This window comes from Schistocerca piceifrons, chromosome 11 (genome assembly GCF_021461385.2).
Source record: "Schistocerca piceifrons isolate TAMUIC-IGC-003096 chromosome 11, iqSchPice1.1, whole genome shotgun sequence".
Lineage (NCBI taxonomy): Eukaryota > Metazoa > Arthropoda > Insecta > Orthoptera > Acrididae > Schistocerca > Schistocerca piceifrons.
The window spans coordinates 42,814,497-42,829,121 of record NC_060148.1 but is presented as its reverse complement, the minus strand read 5'-3'; the positions used below and the strand labels follow the sequence as shown (position 1 = coordinate 42,829,121).

Below are 14,625 nucleotides of genomic sequence, written 5' to 3'. Positions count from 1 at the left end.
ATTACGTAGGAAATCAGCATACATTGCACCATTTAGATTGCCATCGATAAAATGCGGGCCAATCATCCTTCCTCCCAAAATGCCGCACCATACATTAACCCGCCAAGGTCGCTTATGTTCCACTTGTCGCAGCCATCGTGGATTTTCCGTTGCCCAACAGTGCATATTACAAGGTGCGGCCAGAAAAAAACCGGACTGATGCTGGAAAAAACATTTATTTACAATTATTTACAATTTCATGTTATCTCCTTCAATGTACTCTCCTCCTCGGTCTCTACACCGCTCCATACGAATTTTCCACTGTTCATAGCAATGCTGCAGATCATTTTCGGTAAGTCCATATATTACTTCCGTCGCTTTTTCTTTTACTGCTTCAACAGTCTCAAATCTAGTTCCTTTCAAAGCTGACTTGACTTTAGGGAAAAGAAAAAAGTCACAGGGGGCCAAATCAGGTGAGTAGGGTGGATGATCTAAGATGGGAATGTTGTGTTTTGCCAAAAACGTCTTCACTGACAACGCACTGTGAGCTGGGGCATTGTCTTGGTGAAGGATCCATGACTTTTTTCTCCACGAATCGTTCCGTTTTCTCCGTACTCGCTCACGTAGGGTAGCCAGGACGCTAATGTAGTAATGCTGATTCACTGTTTGTCCCTCTGGTACCCAATCAATGTGCACAATCCCTTTGATGTCAAAAAAAAAACAATCATCATTGCCTTGAATTTCGATTTTGACATTCGTGCTTTTTTTTGTCGTGGAGAACCAGGAGTTTTCCAATGCATCGATTGGCGTTTAGTTTCGGGATCGTAAGTAAAAAACCACGATTCATCGCAAGTAATAACATTTTGTAAGAAGGTGGGATCACTTTCAATCTTTTCCAGGATGTCAGAACAAATCATTCTTCGGCGTTCCTTCTGTTCAATTGTGAGACACTTTGGAACCATTTTTGAACATACTTTGTTCATGTTGAAACTTTCATGAAGAATCTGCCTAACACTTTCCTTGTCAACTCCTGTTAACTCAGACACTGCTCTGATTGTTAAACGGCGATCTTGTCGAACAAGTTTACCGATTTTTTCAATGTTTGCATCAGTTGTTGCTGACAATTGTCTGCCAGTGCGGGTGTCATCACTGGTGTCTTCGCGGCCATCTTTAAATCGTTTAAACCACTCAAACACTTGTGGCCGCGATAAACAATCATCGCCGTACACTTGTTGTAACATTGCAAACGTTTCACTTGCAGATTTTCCTAGTTTGAAACAAAATTTGATGTTAACACGCTGTTCTTTCTGTACACTCAACATTTTCCGACGCACAGACAAAACGTCAACTACTTAAAACAGACGCCACGGGCAGACTGAGTGCAGGAGGCAGATGAAACTCGAGCAGTAGGCGGAGCGAGAGTCACGTGACAGGCCACGCGACTTTCAGCCTTATTGCATTCGTTTTATTGTTTCACCAGTACTAGTCCGGTTTTTTTCTAGCCACAGCTCGTATGTTACTACGATGGTGGGATGAAGATGGTCGCTTGACAAACTCTTTAGTGGTTTCATGATGCAATTCTTCAAACATGTATTTTGGCTTTTGTCGTTTCATTACCATGCCACAGGTGTGGAGCACGTTCGTGAGTGAGGAAACAACTTACGTGAGAGAGCTAAACAGTATTTCCTTAATGAAGCTAGCAGTCTCATTTACACTACTGGCCATTAAAATTGCTACACCAAGACGAACTGCAGATGATAAACGGGTATTCATCGGAGAAATTTAGTATACTACAACTGACATGTGATTAGATTTTCACGCAATTTGGGCGCATAGATCCTGAGAAATCGTAATAACGGCCTCGATACGCCTGGGCATTGAATCAAACAGGGCTCGAATGGCGTGTACAGGTACAGCTGCCCATGCAGCTTCAACACGGTACCACAGTTCATCAACAGTAGTGACTGGCGTATTGTGACGAGCCAGTTGCTCGGCCACCATTGACCAGACGTTTTCAATTGGTGACAGATCTGGAGAATGAGCTGGCCAGGGCAGCAGTCGAACATTTTCTGTATCCAGAAAGGTCCGTACAGGACCTGCAACATGCGATCGTGCATTATCCTGCTGAACTGTAGGGTTTCGCAGGGATCTAATGAACGGTAGAGCCACGGGTCGTAACACATCTGAAATTTAACGTCCACTGTTCAAACTGCCGTCAATGCGAACAAGAGGTGGCCGAGACGTGTAACCAATGGCACCCCATACCATCACGCCGGGTGATACGCCAGTATGGCGATGACGAATACACGATTCCACTGTACGTTCACCGCGATGTCGTCAAACGCGGATGCGACCATCATGATGCTGTAAACAGAACCTGGATTCTTCCGAAAAAATGACGTTTTGCCATTCGTGCACCCAGGTTCGTCGTCGAGTACACCATCGCAGGCGCTCCTGTCTGTGATGCAGCGTCAAGCCACGGTCTCCGAGCTGATAGTCCGTGCTGCTGCAAACGTCGTCGAACTGTTCGTGCAGATGGTTGTCGTCTTGCAAACATCCCCATCTGTTGATTCAGGGATGGAGACGTGGCTGCACGATCCGTTACAGCCTTGCGGATAAGATGCCTGTCATCTCGACTGCTAGTGATACGAGGCCGTCGGGATCCAGCACGGCGTTCCGTATTACCCTCCTGAACCCACCGATTCCGTATTCTGCTAACAGTCATTGGATCTCGACCAACGCGAGCAGCAATGTCGCGATACGATAAACAGCAATCGCGATAGGCTACAATCCGACCTTTATTAACGTGATGGTACGCATTTCTCCTCCTTAGACGAGGCATCACAACAACGTTTCACCAGGCAACGCCGGACAACTGCTGTTTGTGTATGAGAAATCGGCTGGAAACTTTCCTCATGTCAGCACGTTGTAGGTGTCGCCAACGGCGCCAACCTTGTGTGGATGCTCTGAAAAGCTAATCATTTGCATATCTCAGCATCTTGTTCCTGTCGGTTAAATTTCTCGTCTGTAGCACGTCATCTTGGTGGTGTTGCAATTTTAATGGCCAGTAGTGTATTTTACGTGGAGAGGCAGGAGCTGCAGCGTGTGTTGTAGGTGCAGGTGGCCGGGCAAGGAGAGGAAGTGGGTGGAACAGGGCGTCAGCTGACGAGCAGCTTCCAGAGGGACAGAGACTCACCTGGAAGACGTCGGTGATGACGACGGCCTTCATGCCGCCGATGGTGGAGTAGAAGGTGCAGATGAGCCCCACGGCCAGGATGGAGGCGTTCTCATCCAGGCCTGTGGTGGCGCGGATGGCCAGCGCTGGCGCGTACAGCACTATGCCCATGTAGAGCACCATCTGCAGCGAGAAGGCAATGCTGGCGCACAGCCGGGCCGCCACGCCGAAGCGCATCTCCAGGTACTGCAAAAGCCCAGCACCGGCCACGGCTGTCAATATGCTCGTGCTCGTACTGTAAGTGGGCTGTTCAGGTTTCCTTATTGGTAACGCCACGTAGCGCTCTGTGTGAAAATCACTGGCTGTGCTGTGTGCAGTCTGTGGCTGGTTTTGCATTGTTGTCTGCCATTGTAGTGTTGGGCAGCTGGATGCGAACAGCGCGTAGCGTTGCGCAGTTGGAGGTGAGCCGCCAGCAGTGGTGGATGTGGGGAAGTGACATGGCGGATTTTTGAGAGCGGATGATCTGGACGTGTTTCCACCAGAAACAGTACATTTGTAAGAATGGATGTCATGAACTGCTATACAGGGTGAGTCACCTAACGTTACCGCTGGATATATTTCGTAAACCACATCAAATACTGACGAATCGATTCCACAGACCGAACGTGAGGAGAGGGGCTAGTGTAATTGGTTAATACAAAGCATAAAAATATGCACGGAAGTATGTTTTTTAACACAAACCTACGTTTTTTAAATGGAACCCCGTTAGTTTTGTTAGCACATCTGGACATATAAACAAATACGTAATCAGTGCCGTTTGTTGCATTGTAAAATGTTAATTACATCCGGAGATATTGTAACCTAAAGTTGACGCTTGAGTACCACTCCTCCGCTGTTCGATCGTGTGTATCGGAGAGCACCGAATTAAGTAGGGATACAAAGGGAACGGTGATGGACCTTAGGTACAGAAGAGTCTGGAACAGCACATTACGTCCACCTTCTTATTGGTCTTTTTCACTGACGCACATGTACATTACCATGAGGGGTGAGGTACACGTACACAGGTGGTTTCCGTTTTCAATTACGGAGTGGAATAGAGTGTGTCCCGACATGTCCGGCCAGTAGATGTTCAATGTGGTGGCCATCATTTGCTGCACACAATTAGTACGTATGCTCAGATTGCGAATCTAACATCATAAATAAAGACAAGGGGAAATGAATTACGCGTCCTTCCTCTTCCGTAACATCAAATACATTTTAGTTATTCTTTTTAAAATGAACTGCGCAGAAAATCATTCACCAGAAGTGAGTAACTTTTTAGTAACGCCAGATGATATTAACAGCTTGCCGGCGCGGGTTAGCCGTGCGCTCAACGGCGTCATATCGCGGACCGACTTGCTCTTTGCGCCGTCAGTTCGAATCCTTCCCCGGGCATGGATATGTGTTAGGTTGTTGTTGTTGTTGTTGTTGTCTTCAGTCCTCACACTGGTTTCATGCAGCTCCCCATGGTACTCTGTCCTGTGCAAGCTGCTTCATCTCCCAGTACCTACTGCAGCCTACATCCTTCTGAATCTGCTTAGTGTATTCATCTCTTGGTCTCCCTCTACGATTTTTACCCTCCACGCTGCCCTCCTATACTAAATTGGTGATCTCTCGATGTCTCAGAACATGTCCTACCAACCGATCCCTTTTCTAGTCAAGTTGTGCCACAAGCTCTTCTCCCCAATTCAATTCAATACCTCCTCATTAGTTACGTGATCTACCCATCTAATCTTCAGCATTCTGCTGTAGCACCACATTTCGAAGGCTTCTATTCTCTTCTTGTCCAAAGTATTTATCGTCCATGTTTCACTTCCATACATGGCTACACTTCATACAAATACTTTCAGAAACGACTTTCTGACACTTAAATCAATAGTCGATGTTAACAAATTTCCCTTCTTCAGAAACGCTTTCCTTGCCATTGCCAGTCTACATTTTATATCCTCTCTACTTCGACCATCATCAGTTATTTTTCTCCCCAAATAGCAAAACTCCTTTACTACTTTAAGTGTCTCATTTCCTAATCTAATTCCCTCAGCATCACCCGACTTAATTCGGCTACATTCCGTTATCCTCGTTTTGCTTTTGTTGATGTTCATCTTATATCTTCTTTTAAAGACACTGTCCATTCCGTTCAGCTGCTCTTGCAGGTCCTTTGCTGTCTCTGACACAATTACAATGTCATCGGTGAACCTCAAAGTTTTTATTTCGTCTCCATGGATTTTAATACCTACTCCGAACTTTTCTTTTGTTTCCTTTACTGCTTGCTCAATATACAGATTGAATAACATCGGGGAGAGGCTACAATCCTGTCTCACTCCCTTCCCAACCACTGCTTCCCTTTCATGCCCCTCGACTCGTATAACTGCCATCTGCTTTCTGTACAAACTGTAAATAGCCTTCCGCTCTCTGTATTTTACCCCTGCCACCTTCAGAATTTGAAAGAGAGTATTCCAATCAACGTTGTCAAAAGCTTTCTTAATGTCTACAAATGCTAGAAACGTAGGTTTGCCTTTCCTTAATCTTTTTTCCAAGATAAGTCGTAGGGTCAGTATTGCCTCACGTGTTCCAAAATTTCTACAGAATCCAAACTGATCTTCCCCGAGGTCGGCTTCTATCAGTTTTTCCATTCGTCTGTAAAGAATTCGCGTTAGTATTTTGCAGCTGTGACTTATTAAACTGATAGTTCGGTAATTTTCTCATCTGCCAACACCTGCTTTCTTTGGGATTGGAATTATTATATTCTTCTTGAAGTCTGAGGGTATTTCGCCTGTCTCATACATCTTGCTCACTAGATGGTAGAGATTTGTCAGAACTGGCTCTCCCAAGGGCGTCAGTAGTTCTAATGGAATGTTGACTAGCTTGCATGTATATCCTAAATTCCTTGTTCCACCTCTCCCTTCCCATCTTCTCATCCCATCTCTCTCCATCCATCTCCTCCACTCCCTATTTCTCTGTGCACAACCTGCCGCCGGGCGATGTGGCCGAGCGCTTCTAGGCGCGTCAGTCTGGAACCGCGAGACCGCTACGGTCGCAGGTTCGAATCCTGCCTCGGGCACGGATGTGTGTGATGTCCTTAGGTTAGTTAGGTTTAAGTAGTTCTAAGTTCTAGGGGACTGATGACCTCAGCTGTTAAGTCCCATAGTGCTCAGAGCCATTTGAACCATTTGAGCCACAACCTGCTGCCACTCTCCCAGTCAATCTGCTCTTCCCTCCTCTCTACACCCATTTCCCTCTGGATGTTTAGTAGCTCTGCAGATCTCCTCCTCCCTGCACCTCTCACCCCCGTCCATCTTCTTCTGCTCCATGTTTAGTAAAGTCCATACCTTTTCCTCCTCCCCAAATCTCTCTCTCTCTCTCACTCTCTCACTCTCTCTCTTTCTTTCTGCGTGTGTGTGTGTGTGTGTGTGTGTGTGTGTGTGTGTGTGTGTGTGTGTCCATCTCCACCTTCCCCCCCCCCCCTTTATGTCCATTTCCGTTGAATGTTCAGCAGAGTATAGTGTAAAAATCTGATGTAAATCCATCATCATCTTTTAGAGATTTTTGGTAACAACATTTCTCTTTATACATTACATATGTATTTATGGCAGTTATACGAGTCGAGAGGCACGATATGGAAGGAGTGTTTGAAAAGGGGATGAAACATGGCTGTAGCCTATCCTCAGTGTTATTCAATCTGCATATTGTGGAAGCAGTAAAGGAAACAAAAGAAAAATTAACAGTAGGAGCGAAAATCCGTGGAGAATAAATAATCTTTGAGGTTCGCCGATGACATTGTAATTCTGTCAGAGACAGCAAAGGACTTGGAAGAGCAGTTGAACGGAATGGACAGTGTCTTGAAAGGAGGATATAAGATGAACATCAACAAAACCAGAACGAGGATAATGGAATGTAGTCGAATTAAGTCGGGCGATGCTGAGGGTTTAGATTAGGAAATCAGACACTTAAAGCAGTAAAGGAGTTTTGCTATTTGGGGAGCAAAATAACTGATGATGGTCGAAGTAGAGAAGATATAAAATGTAGACTGGCGATGGCAAGGAAAGCGTTTTTGAAGATGAGAAATTTGTTAACATCGAGTATAGATTTAAATGTCAGGAAGTCTTTGCTGAAAGCATTTGTATGGAGTGTAGCCCTGTATGGAAGCGAAGACCGGACGATAAATAGTTTAGACAAGAAGAGAATAGAAGCTTTCGAAATGTGGTGTTACAGAAGATTAGATGGGTAATCACGTAACTAATGAGGAGGTACTGAATAAAATTGGAGTGAAGGGAGATTTGTGGTACAACGAGAGTAGAAGAAAGGATCATTTGGTAGGAGACATTCGGGGCTTCAGGGGATCACCAATTAAGTATTGGAGGAAAGTGTGGAGCGTAAAATTGGTAGCGGGAGACCAAGAGATGAATACACTAATCGGATTCAGAAGTATGTAGGTTGCAGTAGATACTTGGAGATGAAGAAGCCTGCACAGGATAGAGTAGCATGGAGAGCTGCATCAAACCAGTCTCTGGGCTTAAGACACCACCACCACCACCACCACCACCACCACCAACAACAACAACAACAACAACATGTGTTTATACATTTTATAATTTTAACTGCCAAAGTTATGTTTTGCTATGGAAATATGACACAAGAATTGCAAAACTAAATATTTTTTTTAAATTTTCTTTTCCATGTCGACAATGTCATTGCAGTCCACAATTAGGAACACAGCAAAACAAAAAATCTCTCAAGCAAAATCTCTCAAGCCGTTCTCAGGTTTTGTTCTTTCATACATGTGGCAACTGATTAGTGAATATAGATTTCCATGTCTTATCTTTATTTCACTCACTGCAATGTATGAGTTAAAATCAACCAAATACAAAGTAAGCGCAATGCGTTTTATAGTTTTGTGCAATGTTTTATTTAATTTGATAAAACTAAACTAAACTCCATGTGAACAGGCCTTGGAAGGGACCGACCGGCCACCGTGTCATCCTCAGACCACAGGCATCATTGGATGCGGAGTTGGAGAGGCACGTGGTCAGCACACCGCTCAGCCGGCCGCATGTCAGTTTACGAGACCGGAGCCGCTACTTCTCAGTCGAGTAGCTCCTCGGTTTGCCTCACAAGGGCTGAGTGCACCCAACTTGCCAACAGTGCTCGACGGACCGGACGATCACCAGTCCAAGTGCTAGCCCAGCCCGACAGCGCTTAACTTCGTTAATCTGACGGGAACCGGTGTTACCACTGCGGCAAGGCCGTTGGCTTATTTAATTAGACGCAAGACAATAAATATGACCAATAACGAAAAGGAACTGATTTCATTATCGGGTGAAGATCTCAGACTGCAAGATGTGCAAAGACAGGGTGGCGCATGAAATGTGTTACCATTTTGTTTTTGAATATAAACTTTATTGTCTATACAATCTGAAAGGAACGTATACTACAATGAAGAGCCGTCCATGGAGATTTGTTCTAACTCAGCACATGCTCAATATGCCCACCATTTCGTTTCCCTAACTTCCTTCAAACGAACCCTGAAGTTAGTGATTACCCTACGGCACATGTCTTTTGTAATTTCACTGCAAGCTTGAAGAATACGTCTTCTGGACTCCATTAAATCACGTGGACGTTTCGGGAAAATTCTTTCCTTTAGGTACCCCCAAAGAAAAAAGTCACACGGATTGAGGTCTGGACTATTGGGGGGCCAATTTTGTCCATCATTGAAGCGACCTGGAAGCCTGAGTGAAATAATTCGCATGCCGAAATGCTCGTGTAAAAACTCCAACATAGTATGAGATTTTCACTCTGCAGTGGAGTGTGCGCTGATATGAAACTTCCTGGCAGATTAAAACTGTGTGCCTGGCCGACACTCGAACTCGGGACCTTTGCCTTTCACGGGCAAGTACTAGTTCTGCAAGGTTCACAGGAGAGCTTCTGTAAAGTATGGAAGGTAGGAGACGAGGTACTGGCAGAAGTAAAGCTGTGAGGACGGGGCGTGAGTCGTGATTGGGTAGCTCAGTTGGTAGAGCACTTGCCCTTGCAGTATGTGGCCTTGCTCCATCTTGCATGAACCACTGCGTGTTGAAGGGCAAGGCAGTAGCAAGAAGCTGTGGAATGAAGCTTATTGCGAAGCATGCTCAAATAACGCTCGCTGTTCACAGTTTCTTCAAAGAAAAAGGGCCCAGTAAGTCCGTGACTGGAAATTGCTGCCCAAGCTGTAATCCTCAGCGTATAATGTTGTCGCTCATGAAGCACTTGTGGTTTTTAAGTGGCCCAAAAGCGTACATTTTGTTTGTTAACCACACTGTCTAAATAAAAATGCACCTCGTCTGAAAACCAAACGTTGTTGAGAGTTTCTTCCCTATCCTCCACCCACTGAGCAAACGGTAGTCTCTGCTGCTTGTATTCTTCAGTGAGCTTCTGTGCACAGGTCATCTTGTATGGGTACCACACGGAGGTCACTTTTAAGAATGCGTTGAATGCAGCGTCTGGATATTCCCAGTTGCACCGCTGCCTTTCTACACGATTTCCCGGGACTTCTCTGTACAGCAACTCCTACCGCTTCAATATTCTCCGGCGAACAAACAGGCTTAGGCCAAGGTCGCTTCGCTTCCAATACTGTTCCTTCCTGTACAAATTTATCGTACAACCTGTGGGTGGTCTTCTCGCCAGGGACCCATCGTGTGTTAAACTGTTTTCGGAAACGCCTCTGAGTCGCAACAAGACTTTTCGTTTCACGAAAAAGTAACACAATTGCCGATCGTTGCTGTGTCGTCAGTCTTCCATTGTCAGCCATTGCTGCTTACTAGTCTCCTAGCGGCAATATCGTGAATTACACGTCATTCCGTAATTAATTTGTTTTTCCAAGCTCTGCTGGTACTGCTGTAGAGATCCCAGCGGGATATCTATTGTGCGTCGTAAATTGTGAAAGAAACTATTGGTAACACATTTCGTGCGCCACCCTGTATCAAATTTTTTCAGCTATTACTTTTCAAGAAACCAGGTAAGCATTGCATAATGGCCGGAACACCGGCTATCAGCACAGGTACCAGCACTTAGCGAGCAGTAGGGGAGAGTGGGGCAGTCTGAACCACGGGGCACAATGAATCACGTAGCATAATTTCAGTATAAGGTGGTAAATTATTTTTTCCTCTGTGCATATGTCGTCAGTACTGCTCTACCAACTGACACTTGTTTTCTGCAGTATCTAGTTCCCGCCATTAGTGTTGTAGTGGTGATATGTTAGTTTCGCGACAGTGAAATAATTTTTGGGGACATAGATTGAATTTTGTTCACTCCTTTGTCACCAAATTTTAGACAAAGTAAGTCATTGTAGCAATATCAGTACTGTATTTTAATGATATAGATCTTCAAATATTAACAATGTTCATACATAACCTCACATGAGTCTTGTTTGAAATATGTACTGTTGGAGCACATTGAACCAAGCTCTCCCAGGGCACAATGGGCCATGGTTCGTTGTGCCCCAGGAATCTTTTAAGTGTCCAATACAAGCACTCTGTGTTTGTTTCCTTAGCATGGGTAAAACATATGTGTAGGAATTTAAGGCTTTTAAATCACAGACGTTCAGCAGTCCTGTTTTATATTATCAGGTTTGAAGATGATTCTTTCATACCGCAGGAAGACGAACAGAGCTAAAACTGACCATTACGTTATGCAAGAAGCTGTACGCGATGTTCTTAATAAGGGCATGGCAGTTCACCAAGCAGCTAAATCTCATTTAATACCTTACCCAATTCTTCATTGATATGTTCAAGGCATTAAATGTGGTTCCAGAGAAAGATTGACACCAAACTGTGACAATTGTAAGGTATTTTCTGTGGAGCAGGAGAAAAAATTAGGTAAAGGATGAAGGTTTTGTTCCAGATAGCAACATACTTTATGTGCTCCTACGACCTGCTACTGATGGTGTGACAAAGAGACAAAAATCATATTTCAAATCTGGAATCAGCTTCGAGTCCACTGATGTTCGGTAATTGCAAAATAAATAACATGATTGTGTGCCTACAGATGTAATTATATGATTCACACATGGAATATATGTACACATTATGTTTTAAGTATATTTACACTTACTTTGTATGCTAAATAGGCTCTTTCAATTAACCTGTTTAATGTGGTTCATTGTACCGCACATGTGGGGCACAATGAACCATTTACCAAATTTTCTTCAAAGGCCTGCAGCTAAAAAACAATTAATGACAATGCAATCATATAAGGCCATTTGCTACTTGAATGATTGAACTGTAACAACTGTAAATCACAACTGTGTAATAAAATTATTGGATGAGTAACATGGAGAAATATTTTTTATGGTTCAATGTGCCCCACTCTCCCCTACAGCCGAAACAAAAGCTGCCCTCAGCACAGAATGTAGAGAGCACGTCTGTGCCAGTGGGAGGATTGATGGTCGGCACTGCACACGTGGGTGGAGAGCTGGCTCTGAGCACTATGGGACTTAACATCGTAGGTCATCAGTCCCCTAGAACTTAGAACTACTTAAACCTAAGTAACCTAAGGACATCACACAACACCCAGCCATCACGAGGCAGAGAAAATCCCTGGCCCCGCCGGGAATCGAACCCGGGAAGGGTGGAGAGCTGAATGGTTACCTGTGTAGTATCCCTTTTGCAATATTCACCATTATCGAGGTGAAACATAAATAAAAATGACTGTATGTGACTAAAAATCAATTGCAAACACTGATTTATCATTGATTTGACTGTAAAAATATACAATATATATCGATAAATGCAGAAAAGACATTATTTTTAGTGTATGAGCTTATAATGTGTAGGTAATTAAAAGAAGTATTATCATCTCTGTAAGAGTATAAAACACAATGCAATGTTCATTCTTCTCTCTAGTCTGTTTTGTTCTGTTCGCTCTGGTGTTAGCTGGAATAAGGCACGCAAGCTGTTCTGCTGCGCTAGCATTTGTTTCTGTCGTAACCTAATTGCAAATATTTAATGGTGTAAACTGTGTCCTAGTAAGAATATATTAGTATAAAGTGATCTCCGTGTGTTATTTCAAGAACCTACGCCACATTTATCTTATGAAAAGAATATCTAATGAAAATTATTTAGCATGTTTCCAGCTGCTGCGGAGCGAGTAACAGTGATCTCTGATTGTTAACAATTAGCCGCCATTACGCGGTACATTTAAAAATATTTTTTTACAGCACAATGTCTGATAGCCGGAGCGGAAGAAATTATGTAAAAATATTCAGTGAGATTAACTGAAGTATTCCAGTGAAATAATTTTATTAAAACTTGTCCATTTTCTGTGATAGTGAACTGGAGCTGAGTAATACTACGCTATTGCATTTACAGTAATTTGTAGGGAGCCTGGCGCTCGATAAAACCAGATTTAATACGTAATTGGCAACCTACGAAATTCATTATTTTGCTTATTATATCTCTTTTGTATTTTTTTGAAAGCTAAAAGTAAAAACTAACTCCACTGAAAATCAGTAACAGATCACGATAAATCAAAGGACAAACAAATTTACCAGGAGAGTGTTTCCTCAAAATAAATCATCATCATCATCATCATCATTTAAGACTGATTATGCCTCTCAGCGTTCAGTCTGGAGCATAGCCCCCCTTATACAGTCTTCCATGATCCCCTATTCAGTGCTAACATTGGTGCCTCTTCTGATGTTAAACCTATTACTTCAAAATCATTCTTAACCGAATCCAGGTACCTTCTCCTCGGTCTGCCCCGACTCCTCCTACCCTCTACTGCTGAATCCATGAGTCTCTTGGGTAACCTTGCTTCTCCCATGCGTGTAACATGACCCCACCATCTAAGCCTGTTCGCCCTGACTGCTACATCTATAGAGTTCATTCCCAGTTTTTCTTTGATTTCCTCATTGTGGACACCCTCCTGCCATTGTTCCCATCTACTAGTACCTGCAATCATCCTAGCTACTTTCATATCCGTAACCTCAACCTTGTTGATAAGGTAACCTGAATCCACCCAGCTTTCGCTCCCATACAACAAAGTTGGTCGAAAGATTGAACGGTGCACAGATAACTTAGTCTCGGTACTGACTTCCTTCTTGCAGAAGAGAGTAGATCGTAGCTGAGCGCTCACTGCATTAGCTTTGCTACACCTCGCTTCCAGTTCTTTCACTATGTTGCCATCCTGTGAGAATATGCATCCTAAGTACTTGAAACCGTCCACCTGTTCTAACTTTGTTCCTCCTATTTGGCACTCAATCCGTTTATATTTCTTTCCCACTGACATTACTTTCGTTTTGGAGATGCTAATCTTCATACCATAGTCCTTACATTTCTGATCTAGCTCTGAAATACTACTTTGCAAACTTTCAATCGAGTCTGCCATCACAACTAAGTCATCCACATATGCAAGACTGCTTATTTTGTGTTCACATATCTTAATCTCACCCAGCCAGTCTATTGTTTTCAACATATGATCCATAAATAATATGAACAACAGTGGAGACAGGTTGCAGCCTTGTCTTACCCCTGAAACTACTCTGAACCATGAACTCAATTTACCGTCAACTCTAACTGCTGCCTTACTATCCATGTAAAGACCTTTAATTGCTTGCAAAAGTTTGCCTCCTATTCCATAATCTTGTAGAACAGACAATAACTTCCTCCTAGGAACCCGGTCATATGCCTTTTCTAGATCTATAAAGCATAGATACAATTCCCTGTTCCACTCATAACACTTTTCCATTATTTGCCGTAAGCTAAAGATCTGGCCCTGACAACCTCTGAGAGGCCTAAACCCACACTGATTCTCATCCAATTGGTCCTCAACTAATACTCGCACTTTCCTTTCAACAATACCTGCAAAGATTTTACCCACAACGCTGATTAAAGAGATACCTCTGTAGTTGTTACAATCTTTTCTGTTTCCATGTTTAAAGATTGGTGTGATTACTGCTTTTGTCCAATCTGGTGGAACCTGTCCTGACTCCCAGGCCATTTCAATTATCCTGTGTAGCCATTTAAGACCTGACATTCCACTGTAGTTACATTATTTTTTTTTTAAGAGATATAATACCTGGTAGGCGCTGGCAGCCTGGAGGCGGAAGAAGACGGGCAGGAAGAGGTAGGCAGCCACAGGGGTGACCAGCCCGTAGCCCAGGTTGATGGCGATGAACTGCGCGCCGTACACGAAGTTCTCGGAGCTGACGCCGAGCAGCGTGATGGCCGACATGAAGCTGGCCATGAGCGAGAAGGCGACGGGCCCCGCCCCCAAGCTGCGGTCGCCCAGCAGGTACTCCTGCACACACACACACACACACCCGGCAGCGGCTCAAAACTTGGAGACAGTCAGAGGTACAGTGCTATCAGCTGCCACAGGCTAATGGGGCCAGCAGATCCCTAGCTGGAGGGAGCTTTCTTCCTCCGCTCAATGGTTCAAATGGCTCTGACCACTATGGG

The 14,625-nt window shown here is 43.9% G+C and overlaps 1 protein-coding gene across 1 annotated transcript in view; it reads right to left on the bottom strand.

Annotated features, from left to right (window-relative positions):
- Nucleotides 1–14,625, bottom strand: part of LOC124720082 (putative sodium-dependent multivitamin transporter) — a 135,614-nt gene that overhangs the window by 64,692 nt on the left and 56,297 nt on the right. The window contains exons 3-4 of the mRNA XM_047245357.1: nucleotides 14,243–14,464; nucleotides 3,176–3,400 (exon numbers count right to left, since the gene is read on the bottom strand). Of these exons, the coding sequence (XP_047101313.1) occupies nucleotides 3,176–3,400; nucleotides 14,243–14,464 (447 nt within the window). The remainder of the gene's footprint in view (nucleotides 1–3,175; nucleotides 3,401–14,242; nucleotides 14,465–14,625) is intronic.